We start from the raw sequence: 18335 nt of genomic DNA on the forward strand, positions 1-18335 counted from the left end.
CAACAGGCAGGATTAAAAAAAAACGCCTTGCACCGCCAGAGTAAACGGAATGGCCACCAGGTCTGAGGAAAATCAGTAGCGCACGCTGAGGAGACTCAAGCCGTTCACCATCGGAGAACCTCAGAGATGTTCCTGCTTCTCTCCCTTGAACAACCTGGATGGACGCAGGCCCCCCCCTTTTTTTTCTCCTGCTCCTGTATAAACTGGCTACTGCGCCTTCACAACAGTCCAAGGATGGGCAGGGATGTATGTGTTGGGTAAATATTTGTGTAAAACAGATTGGCTACACAGGGATTTTCAAACACTGGTGTGTGTGTGTGTGTGTGTGTGTGTGTGTGTGTGTGTGTGTGGTGGGAACGGGGAGAAAAAAGAGAGAAAAGGCTGAATCTCTTTGGATGGACACCTTTATTGCCCTTCCACCTGGGAGGAGAAGCCAGGAACATTAAGGAAGACAGAGGGGGGGGGAGGAGGAGAGGCCTGTAGTAAAGCCTTCTAATGGGACAGATTTTTTTCTCAATCAGAGAAAAAATCCTCAAATGAGGTAAGAAGCAGATTAAGAAACTTGCTTCACCTTGTTTCACAACAGATTTCAACAAAAGAAGCTTTTGGGATACTCAAGTTCACATTCCTGAGTAGGTGTACCTGTATATGCCTGTTTTAAGACAGACGTAAGGAAAAGGGATCATCACACAAACAACATAAACTCATCAGCCATCTCCATGATGCAAGCCGTCTCCCCAGGGCCGTTTCACCCCACTAACTCCAGTGCAGCCACAGTGAGGGAGACCAGAAGTGCCTATGAAAAACTGGTTGCACAGGCTGCCCTGGTTATAACTCAACAGGAAAGCATTCAGGGCCACTGAAGAAGGCCTCCGCATCCCTGGGGAATTGGCTTCTGGCTGAAAGGGGAGTCTAGAACAATAATCGTTCAGGCTTCTAGAAATTCCCTGGAATTGCTGATAGTGCCAGAGAGAAAGAAAGCCAATTCTGAGCATTAAGTACAGAGGCCACCAGCTTCTTGGCTGATGACCTACCTCTGCTTCTCTGCAGATTTTGGGCTTCTTCCCCTTTGGCTCTGGGAAGGCAAGGCTACCTCACACTTTGATGTCTGCCGGTCTTTGCTTCCCAGCGCTGGAGAGGGTAGCATCTTTTGACACAGCCTCATTCAGGTCTTTCCCGCATCTCGTCTCTATGGTGAGGAGCCAAAGCTGGATGCTGGGAGGACCCTCTGCCTGTTTCCTTCAAGCCCAGAGGATGGGGCTGCATTTTGGGATACCTGAACTCCCAGGAATTTCCCCTTCTTCTTCCACTGGACTTTGAGGGGAGACCTCTTGCTCCCTGCAAAATCTCACACATTTCTGTCACCCCTCCCTCTGCTGGCCCTTTTCTTCTCTGTCAGTGACAAGAGTCACTGTTCACACATTTCCCTCCATCCAGCCTCTGGTCACCAGAACTGATCATCTGTGTGCTGACCCTTCACCTTTCACATAACGCAGCAGGCATTTGAAGGGAGGTTTGTGATTCCAGCAACTCTGTTTCATTCCTGAGAGTCCCCAGAATGGGACTTTGCCTTTTGGACTCTGCATCCCTAAATTGCGGGGCCGTACGTTGGTAGTGACCTGCAAAATCCATTTTCCATGAGTCCCCACTAGTTCCGTTCCTTCAGTAAGAAAGTCACTCTAGTACAGCTTCCAAGATGTGTCACCACTACATGAGCACATGTAATTGCTACCTTCACACAACACACCTACCGACCCAGCCAATTACTTTCACCCAGGGAGCTGCTGGGCTGCCTGGCCAAAACCTTTGTTCTGACTTTTTTTGGGCACTTCCAGCAGACTGGCTGGCTGGCTGAGGCTTCAGTACAACCACAGCAACCAGGAGCCAGACTGGTCTTAATCACTGAGCCCTTCACACCAGGTGATTCCGACCTGGGCGCCTGCAACATTCCTCTGGGGGTTGTTTAACAGGTTGGAAGGGCTCCAGCAGCCGAAGCTGGAAGCGCCTCAGCATGACAACTTTCCTCCTCCGCAGCCGCCTCTGCCGGCACAGCCAGGGCACGGGGCCTGCGCGCCACACAAATCCTCCCCAGGAGAAGCGCAGCTGCCCCCCCCCGCCCCCCGCGAGGAGGGCCAAGGAGAACTTGCGGGCAGCTGCTGCCACGGCGGCTTTTAGCCCAGCCCGGCCACATCTCCCCCGGAAGTTCGCAGCCCTTTCTCTCCGGTGGGTGGTGCGGGGGTTCACGGACCACCAGCCAGCCTCGAACGCTTACATGACAGCTAATGGGCTTCTGCGGGCTCGGGAGGGGCCTTAAAGGTCACTTAGTCCAGCCCTCCCCGACCCAGACCGTCCGCAGCAGCCTTCCACCCCTCCGGCTCCTTCAGGCAGGAAGGGGCGATGCCCCCCGCCCTGCCCGGCCCCGCTTACCGGCCAGCAGCGAGAGCGGCAGCAGCAGCCAGTAGAGGACGCCGCACAGGACCCGCAGCTCCATCGCGGCGCGGCTTCAGTCGCAGGGTCGGCGGGCGGCCGTCGGCATCGTCCCGGCTCGGGGCTCCGAGTCCCGAAGAGGCGCCTGGCTGGGCGCAGTGCGGCGGCTCCGTCGGCTTCGCGCCCCACCCGAGCCCAGCCGCCTTCTCTCGCCCTCGGCCCGCGGGTGCTCAGCCCGTCCCCGGGGGAGGAGCGGGGGGCGGTCTCGGCTCTGCCCCGCAGCCAGCACAGCCGGACCGAGCCTCTGCCTGCTTTCCGCGCAGCGCAGCCTCGCTCGGCCGCCGATGTCCCGGCTCTCTCTGGCCGCGCACGTGCCACTTCAGACCCGCCCGCCGCCGCCGCCGCCGCCGCCCACCCGCCGGGGCCGCCCCCTCCCCTCCCTCCCTCCCCTCCGTCGGCGCGATTCCCCGGGCGGCAGCACCATCTAGCGCCCGCTGCGACGCCCTCTCCGGCCCGACACGTCGGATCCAGGCGGGGAGACCCTCCAGAGCCCCCCCCGCCTTCCGGCGGCTGCTTAGCCTGGAATCAGCGGAGATCAGGCGCCGCTTCCCTCCCCCACCCGACGTTGCCCCCGAGGCTCCTCCGCCGACGGCTGCCCGCCTGGGCTGCTCACAAGGGCCGCCCCCCGCCTTGGCCCCCGCTGCCCCCCCCGCCCCCCGGGATCCCTCTGGTGGCCTTACCTGGAATGCAGGCGGGCCTTCTCGCTCCCAGCCGCAGACGCCCCGGAGGCCCCAGAGCGCCGCCTCAGCCGGGAGCCTGCCGGGTTGCTTCGGGCAGCGAGGGGCGCCGAGGCAGCCAGCCCTGACGCGCATTGAGAGGCTTTCGGAGGGCCTCCCATTCCCAACGGAGCCCCAAAGTCTGAGGCCGGCATTGGGGCCCTTGTGGGAAGCGGCAGCTGCTTGGCAGGGGCGCTTCTGGACGGGACGGGCAGGAGAGCGGCCGAGGGCTCCAGAGCTGAGGACCGCCTGAAGCGGCCCCTCCTGGAACGGGGCAAACGGGTTGCGGGAAGCAAAGCAGGGCGGCTTCACCGGGGCCCCGAGCCCGAATGGGGGGGGCTGCAACCGCCGCCTGAACTTGCCCTCCTGGGGGCTGCGGCCTGAGGCCGGCCGGGGGATCGTGGCTGCCCCCCCGCGGCCGCATCTGGCGGGTCCCTCTGGCGGGGGGGGGGCGGGGCGGCGACGCGGCGCCTTTAAGAGCGCAGCGCGGGAAAGGAGGGGGCGGGGCTCAGGCGGCCCGCGAAAGTGGCCACATTGTAGCAGCGGCGGCGGCGGCCGAGATGGCGCAGCTCCGCCTGACCCGCTTCTTCGCGCAGAGCAAGGCCGGCCCGGGGCAGCCGCGGGGCGCCCAGCGGCGGAAAGCGGCGGCGGCGGGGGAGCCGGGCGGCGACCGGGCCGGCCCCGAGCAGAAGCCGCAGCTGGTTCCGCCCGGGACCCCGCTCGGCTCCGGACCCCCGCCGGCCGCGCCGCGCAGCCGGAAGAGGCGCCGCTCGGAGCCCGAGCTGGAAGCGGAGCGAAGCCCCGTCGCTCAGCACCGCCGCCCGCCCAAGGGGGCCGCCAGGAAGAGGCTGCTGATGGCCGAGGAGGAGGAGGAGGAGGAGAGGGCGGTGAGTGCCCCCCCCGGGGCTCTTCTTGCAGGCTCCCTTGAGCCGGACTGCTCCCCGGAGGAGCGCCTTGGACGCAGCCCGGTTGAGCCCGCCGGGCTGGGGGGTCTGCTTGGTCTCCTCCACGTGTTGCTCTGCCGCTGCTCCGGAGTTGTTTGAAAGGAAGGCCGCGAACCCGGGCTGATGCTCGGTTGTACGAACCGACCCCTCCCCCCCCGCGAATCCTGTCGATCTGCCCAACGTTTCCAGGCTGCTCTGCGAGACTGGCGTGATTTGTATTTATTTATTAAATCTCTCTGCCGCCCCTTCTCTCTCTCGCCCCATCTCAGCCAGGTTGTCTTGCGCGCCAGGAGCCTCTGGCATGGGGGGGGGGGTTGTGCATGTGTGAACCCCGAGGGTTGACTGGGGCTCTGCTTCTGTTTCAGGTCTCTGCTTGCCCCACCTCCACTGCAGCTCTGGGGCCTCCCAGCCCCTCCTCCCTGGATAAGGAGGCAAAGGAGCTGGTGAACGAGATTCTCTCGCCTGGCCTGAAGTTGGGGGGAACCTCAGTGGCCCTGGCCAGTCCCGAGGAGAAGGTGAGGGCAGGACTGGATGGGGAATTCTGGGAGTTGAAGTCCACAGGGCTTAAAAGTTGCCAAAATTGGACACCCCTGCATTGCAGACTTGAGCTGACCTAAGATATCAGTGCCAATCCTGCTCACCCTGCCTCTCCCTATCTTCGTGTCCTGGCCAGCCTTCCTTGCTCTTCCCCTTACCTCTAATGCAGCTTCCAACCTTGCTTTTTCCCTGAGGCGGGGGGGGGGGGGGTTTGCAAAGGGGGCTCTGCTTCATTGCTCAATCCCAGCCCAGCAAATAGGGAGGAGGGGGCAGCCGCCTTGCTGAGATCTCTACCTTCTACGCAGGATGCACCCCAAAAGCAGCTCCTGGAGCTGAAGGGCCGCCTGGGCAAGATCCAGAGCCTGGTGCAGAAGATCAAGGGCGGAGCTGCCAACCTGGAATCTGGCGGTGACCTAAAGAACCGATTGAAACGGGTCCGGTTGCTGGAATCCCAGATCCGCCAGAGGAAACTCTCCCCAAAAGAGGAAAGGAAGGATCTGGAATCCCCTGCAGAGACCAGGTGTGAAAACAGCTTCTGCCCGTCCTGAAGCAGAGTTTGGGGGGGGGGCTGGGTCACTGACATGACTGGCTCACCTGAGAGCAGGTCGGCCGGATTGAGAAGGCCGCCATTTGAAGTCTCGTTCCCCTCCTGGCTAGTGAGAAGGTGCCGGCCTACCAGCGCTTCCACACCCTCGCGGAAGATGTGCCCCCTGGTCTGCTGCTGCCGTATAAATACAAGGTGCTGGCTGAGATGTTCCGCAGCACGGACACCATCGTGGCGATGATGTTCAACCGCTTGGAAGCGGTCACCTTTGCCAAGGTCAAGCAAGGCGTGCAGGAGATGACGCGCAAGTGAGTTCTTCTTTCAGGTGCTGGATCGGAGACTTCTGGCCCCCCGTGCAAGCATGGATTTAGACCAGGGGTGTCCAACCTTGGCCATTTTAAGACTATTGGACTTCAACTCCCAGAGTTCCCTAGCCAACGGGTGATGGTTGGACCCCCGTTTAGACGCAAGACTGGAGCTTTCCGTGGGGCTTAGGCAAAGATACCGCTTCCCATCCACGCAGGGCTCGCTCCAGGCTTGGTTCTGGTCTTCCGGAAAGCTAATGCTGCCCACTCATCTGCTTCCTGTCCTGTAGGCGCTTCGAAGAACGGCACTTGGGACAGATAAAAACGGTGTACCCAGGTTCTTACGTTCTGCGCCAAGAGAGAAACATCCCTACCTTTGGTGGACCGGGCAAGCGAGGCAGCTACCAGCTGACCATCGAACCAGAGCTGGGAACAGGTGGGTTTGGGCGGGAGGCTACCTGCATCGTAGAGCAGCCTCCGAGAACCAAGGAAAGGGGCCATGCTTTACTAGCCCACGCGCGTTGTGTGAGCTCAGCCTTGGTGTTTGTCTGCAGGGGGCTTTTTCCTCCAGTAAGAAAGCTTTTTCTGCCCAGCTCTTGTCAGGAAACGAGGACTGCTAATATCCGTCTGGATGCCACCACCTTCCTCGCTTCCTTAAAGCGTGTGGGGTTGGGTTGGGGGCTAAGATGGGAGGGGGACGCTGAACATCTCTTGCGTGCTGATTCCTCTTCTTACTCCCAGGGGAGAAGCTGACCGCATCCCGGCTGATGGAACGCCGGAGCATCTTCTGCAAGAACTTGACAGCCAGGGTCAAGGAGCACCACAAGGCAAGTTCTTCTGGGGGGCAGCCTGGCACCACTTCCTCCCTTGCTGGCAGGGCAGGAAGGTGGCGTTTCCCATGTCTTGAGACTTGTGCTTGGCCTCCCCCTAGGCGTTCCTGGCTTCTCTGGACCCTCCAATGGTGATAGAGGAGGATGAGCTGACCCGCTGGCACCCTCGCTTCCGGGTAGACGAAGTGCCCGATGTCGTGCCCGCTGAGCTGCCCCAGCCACCCCACGTGGACAGGGTCACCACTGCGCAGGAGGTGCTGGCCAAGGCACAAGGCATGCTGACACCCAAGGTACAGCCTGGGAGGGGGGGCAATTTTGCCCCAGGTTGTTCTACATACCACAAGCCTTTGCAAATGGTTTTTAAAGAGAGCACCTGCATTTTTGCCTCCCCAAACAGATGGAAAAGGCGTTAACCAACCTGGTCCTAAGGACGGCAGACAGCAGCCCCTCCTCCCCGCAGCCTCCTCACCCAGCTTTGCCCGGAACCCCCAACAGCCTGAAAGGTGTCTCGGAGTCCTTAGTAGAAAGAGTGAGTTTACCCACCCCACGAGCTGTGGCTGCTGCCAATGCAGGGCACTGCCAGTTTCCCTGAGTGCATCTTGAACTGCCTGAGGTCCAGCCTTCAATAGCTTCAACTAAGCCTGTATCTCTTGCTCCTCCTCTTGGGGTGGGAGGATGGGCCCTTTCTCAGCCTCCCCCCACCCTCCCAAGGGCACCAGTAGAAGCTGTTGGCCATGGCCACCCCTACTCTATAGGGCAGGTTTTCCATCAACCGTGGTGACTTTCAGGACCACAGCTAGCTGGGGAATTCTGGGAGTTGAAGTCCACAGGGGACCTCTTGCCAAAGTTGGGGCACCCTGATGCAGGAAAAAGTCAAAGCTGGGCACCCTCAGCAGGCTTGCCTGGTGCCAGATGCCCACAGCTGGAATTACAGCAGTGGTGCCAAAGACGGCCCCTTACCTGCCTCCTCTCTCCCCAGGTCAGGGCCAAGGAGGCTCAGAAGCTGCAGGCGCTGATGACACGGAACCCTCAGCAGGAGCAGCGCCTGACAATGCTGGGCCGCCTGCCGGAGATGGCCCGTATCCTGCGCAACGTCTTCGTGGCAGAAAAGAAGCAGGCCCTCTCCATGGAGGTGGCCTGCCAGCGGATGATAGACAGCTACCAGGCGCTCCTGCCCATGGGTAAGGCAGGCGGGTGGGTGGCTCAGGGGAGGGGAGGGAGGAGGCTGCCCTCTGCCCTTTGGCAACTAGGCCTAGTTACTCAGTAACCACAAAGCCCAACCGCCTTTGGCGGCCCCAGATGACTCGGCAACCCCAACAGGAACACCACTTCAGGAGAGCCTGGACTGAGAGTTCTCCTGCTGAGCAACAAGTCCTCTCCAGGGTCTTAAAGAGTTGCGGATTTCAGCTCCCAGAATTCCCCCGTCAGCCAGCCCTCTCTTTTAAGTCCACAAATCCACAGGTTTTCCCAGCCTGCCAGCCATGCCATTCACCAGTCGCAGAATTTGCCAGCGTTGGACATCCCTGTTCTAAACCATTTAATGTTTGCCTGATTGGTCTATCTAAATTAGCATTGCATTAGATTTAGCGCCACATGGTTTTCAGTCAGTTTCCAAAGATTCAGCTGGAAACACAGGCCGGAGATTTGATCTGCAGAAGAATGGCTGTCCTGCTGAACTGAGATTTTGGTGCTTCCCCTGGGAAGGGGGCCTAGACCCCCTCACCCTCCAGCAATGGCTTCCCTGGTGTTTGGGAAGATCCCTGCCCATTGAGGACCCTCTTCACAATTGATGGCGCTCAAGTGTGGCAGGCTTCTTATGTGACCCGAGTCCCCCTTCGTCCCCTGCAGGAGAGATGGAAAAACACCTCCACCTCTTCGCAGAGCTCCTGCCGGATTGGGTGCGCATCCTTGCCATTCGCCAGGAGAATTACCTGAAGCTGGACAAAGCCATGGACCTCAATATCGTAACGGAGAGGCTAACTGCGAGAAAGCGGGAAGAGGAGAAACTCTGATTTTTGAGGGGGGGGGGGGAATGCCCAGAGAATGGACTTCCGGGGGGAAGCATACGCCTTTCTTGTCTTTGTTCTGGATAGAAATAGGAGGGAGGATTTTCTCTCCAATGGAAAACTCACAAGCTTTTTGGCAGAGCCATGACAGGGTGGGCATTATTACGTGATTCAACAAACCACTTTTTTAAAGGCACAAAACATTTTTGTCTCTTGGACAGTTTGGAAAAGGTGTGGCTGCTTTTCCAGGAAGGGAGGGGGGAGGATGGAATCCCACATCCTGTCCATGAGTCGAGAGCAAGGAGGAATGGGTTTTTTTTTCTTCTAAAGAAAGGCTTGTTCTGTCCTGAAATGTGATTTGCATACGAAACTTGGCATTAAACTCCACTTACTTGAAGCTGGACAAGCACATCTCTCCCCCCTCCCTCCCTCCCCTTCCCAAGTGCAAAGAGGAGCCCAAGGCTGGGTCCAGAGCACAAACGCTTCTAATCGCAGACACCCCTTCAGCATTTCCACTGAGGCTTTCGGCCCCCTTGCCATGCCTGACCCCTAAGAGCAGACCAGTGAGTCACAGCACCTCAAGAAGCCCCATCAGGGCCAGGTACAAGAGCAGCGTGTCTTTAATAGCAAATAGTTTTACAGACGGGTTTCTTCCTTCCAGCCATTTCTAGGGTAGCATAAGATAAGGAGCCCTCTAGTCACAACACTGAACTCTCCCCTTGCAGGGCAACTAGGAACAAAGCACAGCCTCGCCTAGTAAGTGATCCAAACTATGCAGGCGGACATGTTTAGCCTCTACTCCAGCTGGCCTTATCGAAGTGGGATTGCCAGGAACATTTGCAGGACTGGACTCAGTGAGTGGGATTAAGAGTGAAGTGAAATGGGTTGCTTAAGACTCGCCCAGCAATCTGGCCTTCCGGAGGCCATGGGCCCGTCTTACTTCCCTCTAGCTTCTGGAAGGGAACATTGATGCATTTTAGATGAACATCAGAGTCCCCATCATCCTTCCTGGGGACAGATCCACACGTGCCCCAGCACGTGTGGTTAGTGGGGCTCTATTGCCAAAGAGCTTTGGCTGCCCTTGGTTCAGGTTTCAAATCGTATTTAAGGTACTCTGCGTGCTGCTTTTAACCACGTAAGGAACTGCACCCAGCACTTTCCGATATTGCTTAAGGTTTGGCCAGCATGCAGAGAAGTGGCAGCTCCCCCCCTCCCTCGGGAAGTCAGGACTGGGAAATTGGACGGTGGAGCCTACGGGATGGCGGGGAGGACTAACCCAAGGCATCAGTGGTATTGCAAGAGCGAGTAGAGGGGAAAGGGCTTCAGGGCCTCTACGCCTTTGAGGAAGGATAGCTCGATGAGCACCAGGCAGTCCAAGATGTCGGCCTGCAGCTTTGTCATCAACTCGCAGGCGGCTCGCATGGTACCTGGGAGGGAAGGAGGGAGAGGAGCTGTTAGGGGGGCCAAGAGGACGATGGAAAAATGTTATAAATGTTGGTCCTGCCTTTCCTTCAAGAACATGAGGTCTCTCCACTCCTAGTTCAGCACCTTTGCCACGCTACCACCCTGGATGCCAATTACAATGGCCACGTGGCTTCTGGATTAGGTGCCATCCTTCTCTCCCTACCAGTTGTGGAGGTGGGACTCGACGGAATAGATCCTGCTCCACTTGTGGATTTGCAACAGGCAGAGATGGTGGCCATTTGGGGACAGAAGGCTGGAAGTGTTAACCTTGCTAGGATGTTAAACCTTGTTAAACCTGTTTGCATATCTCTTATTCATTGCTCTCAGCAACGTTTCCTTGCTGGTTGGTAACACAACACTAATATCCTTAACAAACCTCTCATTTGATCCTTCAGAGTTCCTTAAGCACTAGAGACAATATTGTGACTGAACCCACTTGGCTAAGACCAGCCTCTTATTTTTTGCTATAAAAATGAACTTTTAAAAAGGAGGTTGTAATTGCCATGCAAAACCACAGCCTGAATTCACAACCCCCACCTCTTCTTCCTTTACAATTGAGTCCCCATGCGCACTCCTGGGAAATCCCCGAATTTCCCCCGAGGCCCCCTCCCGCCCCACCACAGGGCACAGCATGTCCTACAGCAGCAGAAGTTGCGAAGCATCTTGAAACAATTCAGAAGTTGCAAGAGTTGTCCTGGTGTCGCAAGAAGCCAGCAATCGCTTACCTCCCGTTGCCAGCAGATCGTCCACTATGATGACTTTCTGCCCTGGCTTCACCGCGTCCTTCTGGACTTCCAGTTCCGCCTGCAGGAAGGAGGAGAACAAATGGCCTTTCACCCCAATCCCACAGGTTGCCCTTGGCAGGTCAGCCAAAAGCCTTGGAGTCTTCTAGTCCAACCCCCTTCACAAGCAGGAGACGCTAGACCAGTGATGGCGAACCTTTTCGGTACCGAGTGCCCAAACCGGAACACGTGTGCATGTGCGCACGCTGGAGTGCCAGAAACCCAAAGACCAGCTGGCCGGCATGCGCATACCTGTTTTTAGGCCGTTTTTCTGGCCGTTTTTCTGAAACCAGAAGAGCAGTTGGCAATGGTGCATGTGCCCACAGAGAGGGCTCTGCGTGCCATAGGTTCGCCATCACGGCCCTAGACCGTTTCAGACAAATGGTTGTCCAATCTCTTCCTAAAAACCTCCAGTATTGCAGCACCCACAACTTTGTCGGAGCTGCACAAACTCACCTTGCCGTATTCCAGCGCATAGGAGATGAATTCGGTGGCTCCCGGGAGCTTCCCTTTCTTGCGGATGAGCAGGAATCCAACTCCCAACCTCTGGGCCAAAACTGGCCCGAAGAGGAAGCCGCGGGAATCGAGGCCTGGCAGAGCAGAGCAAAGGGGGGTCACGCCAGAGGGCAGGTCCATCAGGACGGGGTCTTTACAAGCAGCAGGTGAGGAAACACACCTGGACCTGAGTGAAGGTGATCAAGCAAACCACCATCTTTCCATAAAAAACTTGGCACAATTGGGAGAAAGCGAAAGTTGAGGCTTCCTTTGGAGTGGACAAGGAAGTTTAGGGGTTGGTGAGTTTCTCCACGGAAGACAGAAACAGGACAGTGCAATAAAGAGCATTCTGCCAGCAACAAAAGCTATGGTGACTTTTGGAGAAGTAGCTGTCACCAAATTGCAGGACGAGGGAACACGTGGTAGGCAGAAGGTCAGAGGCTGGGCTCTGTCCAGAGGGGAGAAGGGGCCTCCGGCTTTTTCAATTGTGTCCCATCTACCACCTCTCTCTTTCTGTCACTCACCTGCGATGTAGTCAATGTTCTTGTGGGAGGCCTTGATATAGGATTCCAGCAGGTCGATGGCCGCTTTGAAGGCCACGGGGTCCTTCAACATGGGGCTGATGTCCCTGGGGGGAGGGAGGGAGAAGGAGAGGATGGGGAAGGACTCCACAAGGCTGGAAACGCCCCCTGCCACACACGGGTCTAGGTAGAATTCAAGGAGTGGGGGGAGGGGAGGGGAGCCTGGCTTGATTGGGCTTGGCTTCCCCAGGTGATTCCAAGCCTGCCTGGAGGGGGAGAGAAGCTGCTCGGAGCCCCTTTCACCCCCGTTTGACTTCCCGAAACTGGGAAGCCACGAGGCTCTGGGAGGGGCCCCTGGTGCTGGGATCGGGGGACCCAGAATCCCCTCCAACCAGCGCCTTCTTCCCGCGGCGGCTCAAGCCGTGCTGGCGCGCGGGAAAGAGCCCGGGAGCCCGCAGCTGCAGAGCGGGGGCAGAGGCCGGGGAGCCCCCCTTTCGGATCCCGCCAAGGGCGCCTCCCACCCAGGGGCCACCTGCTCGCCCGCTTCCCCTCCGGCTGAGCCGGGCCGGGCCGGGCCAAGGGCATTTCTGGCGCTCCAGCGGCTCTGCCCAAAGGCCGCGCTGGGGACGCCCCCGCCCCGCGGAGCTCCCGGCCCCTTACCGGAAAAGGACCCCGGGCGACGGAAAGTCCGGGAAATCCCGAATCCGTTCGCGGATCAAGCGCCGCTTCTGCTCGTCCTCGGAGCTCATGGCGAAAAGGGAGGCTGCCTTCTCCGTAGGAGCAACTGGCATGCGCGGGGAGGAACCACTGCGCTGGAGCGGGGAAGGGCAGGGAAGGGAGAGGCTCCCGGGCCGTGCAGCCTCCCCCCTTGCGGGACAGGATCGGCCCTTCCAGGAAGCCGCCACGCCCCCCCCCCCCGCCCGTGCCAAGGTGCGCGCTCGGCCCCCCCTGCCGCCTTTCCGCTCCCAGGTGCGGCCCAGACCCAGCTGCCCAGGGGGGCCTTCGGGAATCGCTGCCCCGAAGGTTTTTGCTTTTGTTTTCTTTGAAAAGGTTTTGCTTCTCCTTCAACTCAGCCAGTTCTTGGCTGAGAAGCGAAACGTTTTCAAAGGGAAAAACCCCAAGGAAGTCCCGTGGCCTTTGGGACAAGGCTGACCTGGAGGATGGAGACCCTCCATAGATGCCGCCTCTGCCTTTGCTCCCATCCCGGAGGGAGCCTTCAAGCAAGCCCCCCTTTCAGAGGCAGGGCCACCCATTGCTTGGTTTGGGCACAGAACTCCCCCCAAAAGACACAACCACCTCACTCAAATATATAACCAGCCTTCATTTCTTACAAATGCCCAGCAGTATTAAAAATTGGCCTCAACAGATATAAAACTAATTCATTTGTTTTTTAAAAAAATCACAGTAGCAGAAGCTCCTTCATGTAAGGATTTGGCACTTCCCAAAAAGGTGGTTCCAACTCCAGAGGCTGACCTGGCTGACCCTGAGATGCCCCCTCAGATCCAGGAGGGCATAAATTTCTTCCCCTGCAGCCAGTTTGGAGCAGACGGTTCCTCTGAAGGAGACCCTGCAGCTTGCAAGAGTATCGAGCATTTCTTCATTTCCAGAGAGGCTCCCTTCAGAGAGATTAAAATCGCCCCAGTTCAAGACAGAAGACCCCTGCCCCAAAGTGACCCTTTTGAAACCATTCTTGGGATGCTTTCTTCTGAACAAGCAGCAGCAGCAGCCGGAGTCACCTTCCCCAGGGCAGCCAGAGGTTGGAAGGAACGGGGGACAGTTGCTGGACAGCGGATTGCCAAGGCCAGGCTCTCAGTGAGGCCAAAAGCATTTCTTTGGGTCAGGAGCGGGAGCTTTCAAACACTTCCCCAGCTTCTCACAGCCTGGAGGAGCCCAGTTCTGGAAGAGAGAGAGAAAGAGTCAGCCTTCATCACACATTATTGAGAAAGCGAGGGCTCTTGTGCCAGCCCTGGATTTCTCTGCTTCCTCAAAATGGCACCGTTGAAAGTAGAGCAGCTGAAACCCTTGCAAAACCAGTGTCGGGCTTATTCCTTTGACCCAGATGCAGGGGCTCCCTTCCCCATCTTAAGAGCCCTTGCCCCCCCCCCCCCACTTCCCCCAGCTCCTGTGCATCAGCTTTTGCACGGGAAATGCTACAAACATCACTGCTGGCTGTGGCAGATGGATCAACCCACTGGATGAGAACAGCCATGCCGGATATCCCACAGCCATTCAGCACAGGCCAAACTAGAGGGTAGAGCTCCAAGGCTGCCTCCCTCCCTACAACTTGAGTGAGAAGCAGGATATCAATGAACCCAGAAAGGAGCCCAGCTAAGCTTCTGAAACTTCGAAATAGTCCGGACAGCCATTTGATGGTTACAATCTCCTACCTTGAGCGGGGGACTGGACTAGAAGACCTCTGAGGTCCCTTCCAGCCCTATGATCCCATGCCCTGTGTTCTGTTGTGTAGCTGAGGTCTTTTGTACATGGCTATTCCTTAGGTGGGGCCTCTTTGGCTTGAAGATTCACCTTTTTGTGTAACCTGTACAGCACAGCACTCGAGGCCCTTGGCCGATACTCCGCAATTGTTTTGCACAGACAGGTTTGTGGAGCTTCTCCCAGGAGCCCCGGAGAAGACGGCAGCCTCGGGAGGCCAGGGGTGAGGCCGATAAGAACATTTGTGCTTTAATGAGCAGTTTGAAGGATTAGTCTGGCAACTGATGGATTAGGAGGCATTTACATAGCGACACTGAAGGGGGGAATCAACTGGAATTGGCTCAAATTGTGCAGAGGAGAAGCAATGTCAGGGGGGAGGGAAAGCTCTTCAGGCTTCCTAGGAGGAACGGAGGAGAAGGGTCGAGAGAGGGAGGAGTGATGGGGGTGGGCTGTGTCTCCCATGCGCCAGGGCTAAAAACCATGGAAGTCCTTCCTGCCACTCAGGAGGAGGAGGAGGTCTTGCCAAAGCCCGCTGCCAACTCTAGGAGAAAGGGTGGCACACCCATCCCAGCAAAGTCCTTTGCTCCTTCTGAGCCCTGTTTCTTCCTCTTTCTTCAACCAAACCCTTTGTGAAGCAGCCCCTTCCCCTTAAAACTCATCTGGACGAAGATGCCTCCTTCACCCAGAGCCAACTCCCCTCCCCATCTCATGCGAACAAGTCCCGGACTGCCGGTCAGCCCAGCGGATGTCCCCACTTCTCTGCCTACCTGTGCCATCTTCCTCCTCTCTTTTTTGTAAAGGCTGCCCCACCCACTTCCATCTGCTACACAGCGTTTACAGTACCTTCTCCCCCCACAGCTCCAACCTTCCCTTTCTGAAGCCCACCCACCCAGGGACAAATCAGTCCCTGGGCAAGTCAGTTGCTAAAGGGTCATCCTGCCCACTCCGTCCTACTGGCCTTCCTTTCATGGCTTTTGCTGGGAGCCGAGGTGAGTGTCTGCTGCCTGCCTGAATTCTGCACGGCTGACACCAGGGGGCAATGATGCCCAACCAAAAAAGCAGGAGGCCCTGGGAAGCCAGTCCCCCCCCCCCTCTCTCTCTGGGCAACTTAAAGGACAATTAATGGGGCTTTCAAAGCCCACTTTCCACTTCCGAAATGCTAAGGGGAAGGAAGTGAAGCAGTGGGGCAGAAGGCATTATCATCCCATTAAGCTCAGCCTCTTAAGAGGGTCGCAGAGGAGCCTCCTGTACCGCAAAAGGTGTCTCCCTCTTGTCCTAAACCATCCTGTGGTTTGTGTGGTTTTGACTCAGGTTATGTAAAGCAAGCCATTGTGGCTTGTAAACTACGGCTTATGGCTTAGACCAATGTGAACCCAGGGAATTGTGGTTTATTTATTAAGACATCATTCCAACGAGAATTCCCCGATTTAACTGCTGCAAAGGCCAGGTTCCTTTCTGTCTCATAAATGTACGGTATTGCTGTAGCTTGCAAAAACTTCCTTAGGATTTCATGCTAAGCAAAACCAATAAAAATAAGACCGACAGGACTGATACCTTTTGCAACTGACAGCCGCATTTTCTCACAGGGTGAGCTTCAAAGAGGGGAAAAGGGAGATGCTGCAGGTGCCGTGCAGAAGGCTGATGTGAGGCCTACATCAGGGGATTTGCATTTGAGGTCTGAAGTCAAAGTCCAGCCTACAGCAAGTGTAACTCCAGGCAAGCTGATGGCTGTAGGGCTATTTCAACGGGGGCTTCCTCCTGCTGGAAAACCCTCCACTGGAAACCCAGTGCTCGAACCTGCTGCATTCTGGATTCAGCTTATTGACAAGGAAACCCCGGGTGTTCAGTGTGCTTAAGGAATGCGTGGGGGTTGCTCTGCACCTGACTTCTGCCAAGAGACCCTGCAACGCCTCCTTTTACGTTTCCCATCTGGTGAGACCAGTGCAGCACTTCCTTCCGCCACAGGAGAGGCCAAATGCCACCCGACCAAGGCCACCCCTATGCAAAGCGATTGCCTGGATGGCCCTCCATTTTCTCCCCCCTCCCACACACACACTTGGCTGCCTTTTCCGTGGGCCCACCTGGCCGGAGCAGACCAACAGCATCTTCCCTGTGGTTGGCATACAAAGGGCAGCCCTCCTTTCACGCCAATGTTGCAAGGAAGACACTGAGCCTGGCAGTGGGAGAGAGGGGCTTTGGCCTTGGGAAGCTCGTGACTCAAGAGAAACACAGCCCCCACCTCACCCCAGACCTTCACCCAGCCCAGGTGCCTGGTGGTTTCCTGACCAGCATCAAAGGAGAGATGCCAGCTGCACAATAGGAGCCATGGAAGGTCAGTTTTTAATCTGTGTTTCGATGCCTTACCATGACTGCCTTGTCACAGACGTTCAGTTGAGGCTGCCCCGGGACCAGCGTGGCTTTGTGCTCTTGGACGATGGGAGAGACTTTTTCCAAAACAGACACGTATTCGGCGCTGGAGAAGCTGAAATAGAACTACAGCTGTCACAAAACCCCAAAGGCAGGGAACGCTGATATACCTGGCCAGGAACACGCCCTGCCATAGTCCCAACTGTTTCCGAAGCCATAAATTGGTTGAGGACACACTAGCCAGTCAATCCAGCCAATTGAAGCTTTGTGGAATCCCAGAACTGGATGGGTCCATTTTGAGGCCATCCAGTCTCACCCCTTGTTCAATGCAAGAATCCCAATGAAAGCAACCCCCACAGATGACTGTCTAATTTCATCCCGAACATGCCCAGGGAAAGGAAACGTCCCTTCTCGCTGAGGATCATGGTATGTGGTCCTGGTTTGCCAGGTTTTTAAAAGTCCAAAGTATTTCTCATCAATTGCTTCCTGATCCTTTTCAGTTAAGGATCTTAGAGGCTGAAACAGAAGATCTCTGCCTCCAGAGAAGATCCCCTTGCACTCCCCGCTCCCTAACAGAGCAGTGGCTCTTGGGGGTGATCAACAATCCCACCCCCATAGGAGAAAGGTCCCATCACTTGAAGGAAAAACTCCCTGTGTACTGACTGCTCTAGGCAGAGGGAAGAGAAGTTAGTTGCTAGGGTTTTGTCCTCTACCTTAAGGAGCAGCTCCTCCCTCCTCTTGGCCCCCTTATTTTTATCAGGATTATAAACATTGGCAAGTATTTTTTTAAGTGGATTAATGGCTCCTTTTCTCTGAGGCATTATTTCAAGCGCAACTTAGGGCTTAGACTCAGCAATCTCATTCTGTCTATCATATTAAAAGTCCCTTAGGGGACAAACAAGTGCAAATCACATTCAGAGACCAAATGGAAACCATGGCCCACTCAGGCTTCCTTTTCGCTTCCGGTCCGAGCTCACCCTGGTGCCCAGCTGTCGGGCTGTAGCCGGCCCACTTCCATCTCCAAGATCAACCACACTCACAAGCTTGGGACTGTTGTGGCAGCACTTTTCACAAACACCTATCAGTACCGTCCTCTTGGGCAACCTCCAGTGCCCCAAAGGAAGTGTGTGATGCGTGTCTCATTGCTTTCAATCAAACTCCATTGGGGTGGGGGGGTGGGGGGGCTGGACCACAACTCTGAGCAAAGAGGAAGGAAGCTGGTAAAGGGAAGTTGCCCTGGCTGGTGATCTGATCTTGCTTGCTCAGCTAGGAAGAAAAGCTTTGAGGGATCTACTGCACAGCGACCCTCTACACAGTGGTGGGCTGCAACCGGTTTAACAACTGGTTCTGTGAGTGTGCGCTTTGCGTGCACGCACCCACGGGTTTCACGTGCACGCTTGCCTAACACACTTGCACACAGCGTTAAAAATACAGCAATTTGAAGCTCAGCTGCTTACCTTCTAAGGTAAATAGAACAGCGGAGGCATGGAAATCAGCTGTGCCACAAAGAAGGAAATACAGGACAGGATAGGGCAGGAGTGGGTGGGTGGGCGGGGCCAACTGACCATTGGAACTACCGGTTCGCTAGAACGAGTCCGAACCTGCAGCAGCCCACTACTGCCTCTACGACAATATTTCTCAATCTTGGCAACTTTCAGAGACCTGGCCTTCAATCCCCAGAATGCAATAAATTCCCAGCAGGCTGGCTGGAGAATTCTTGGAGTTGAAGTCCAGACCTCTAAAAATCAGCAAGGTTGAGAAACACTGCTGTACAAAGATAGGCAACACTGCCCTAGATGCTCACTCATCTTTGGGGACCCAGAACGGCCTGCTTAACTCAAGGCAGAACCGAACCCTGGTTCTTCTGCAGGCAGGCCTCGAGCTCCCATCCTCCCCAAAGGGGA

General features: G+C 56.6%; 4 protein-coding genes across 4 annotated transcripts in view; 1 reads left to right on the forward strand and 3 right to left on the reverse strand.

The window, feature by feature from the left end:
* The window catches only part of PIEZO1 (piezo type mechanosensitive ion channel component 1 (Er blood group)), a 55143-nt gene extending 52644 nt beyond the window's left edge, over positions 1–2499 (reverse strand). Inside the window, exon 1 of the mRNA XM_070953053.1 lies at positions 2428–2499. Coding sequence (XP_070809154.1) covers positions 2428–2491 — 64 coding nt within the window. The 5' untranslated portion in view covers positions 2492–2499. The remainder of the gene's footprint in view (positions 1–2427) is intronic.
* A 1264-nt stretch (positions 2500–3763) lies between these two features.
* On the forward strand, positions 3764–8766 carry CDT1 (chromatin licensing and DNA replication factor 1). The gene is made up of 10 exons (XM_070953063.1): positions 3764–4090; positions 4513–4662; positions 4990–5204; positions 5342–5536; positions 5824–5969; positions 6275–6360; positions 6465–6653; positions 6761–6892; positions 7343–7544; positions 8212–8766. The coding sequence occupies exons 1-10, from the start codon at positions 3764–3766 to the stop codon at positions 8373–8375; spliced, it is 1806 nt and encodes a 601-aa protein (XP_070809164.1). The 3' UTR covers positions 8376–8766.
* A 205-nt stretch (positions 8767–8971) lies between these two features.
* On the reverse strand, positions 8972–12430 carry APRT (adenine phosphoribosyltransferase). Its single transcript, XM_070953088.1, has 5 exons — positions 12292–12430; positions 11635–11738; positions 11072–11205; positions 10559–10637; positions 8972–9796 (listed from the first exon to the last, which is right to left on the reverse strand). The coding sequence occupies exons 1-5, from the start codon at positions 12420–12422 to the stop codon at positions 9654–9656; spliced, it is 591 nt and encodes a 196-aa protein (XP_070809189.1). The 5' UTR covers positions 12423–12430; the 3' UTR covers positions 8972–9653.
* A 502-nt stretch (positions 12431–12932) lies between these two features.
* GALNS (galactosamine (N-acetyl)-6-sulfatase) overlaps positions 12933–18335 on the reverse strand; it is a 32685-nt gene continuing 27282 nt past the window's right edge. The window contains exons 13-14 of the mRNA XM_070953093.1: positions 16429–16546; positions 12933–13527 (exon numbers count right to left, since the gene is read on the reverse strand). Coding sequence (XP_070809194.1) covers positions 13441–13527; positions 16429–16546 — 205 coding nt within the window. The 3' untranslated portion in view covers positions 12933–13440. The remainder of the gene's footprint in view (positions 13528–16428; positions 16547–18335) is intronic.

Source organism: Pituophis catenifer, unplaced genomic scaffold (genome assembly GCF_029215685.1).
Source record: "Pituophis catenifer annectens isolate HBS135680 unplaced genomic scaffold, rPitCat1.0.hap2 SCAF_13, whole genome shotgun sequence".
Lineage (NCBI taxonomy): Eukaryota > Metazoa > Chordata > Lepidosauria > Squamata > Colubridae > Pituophis > Pituophis catenifer.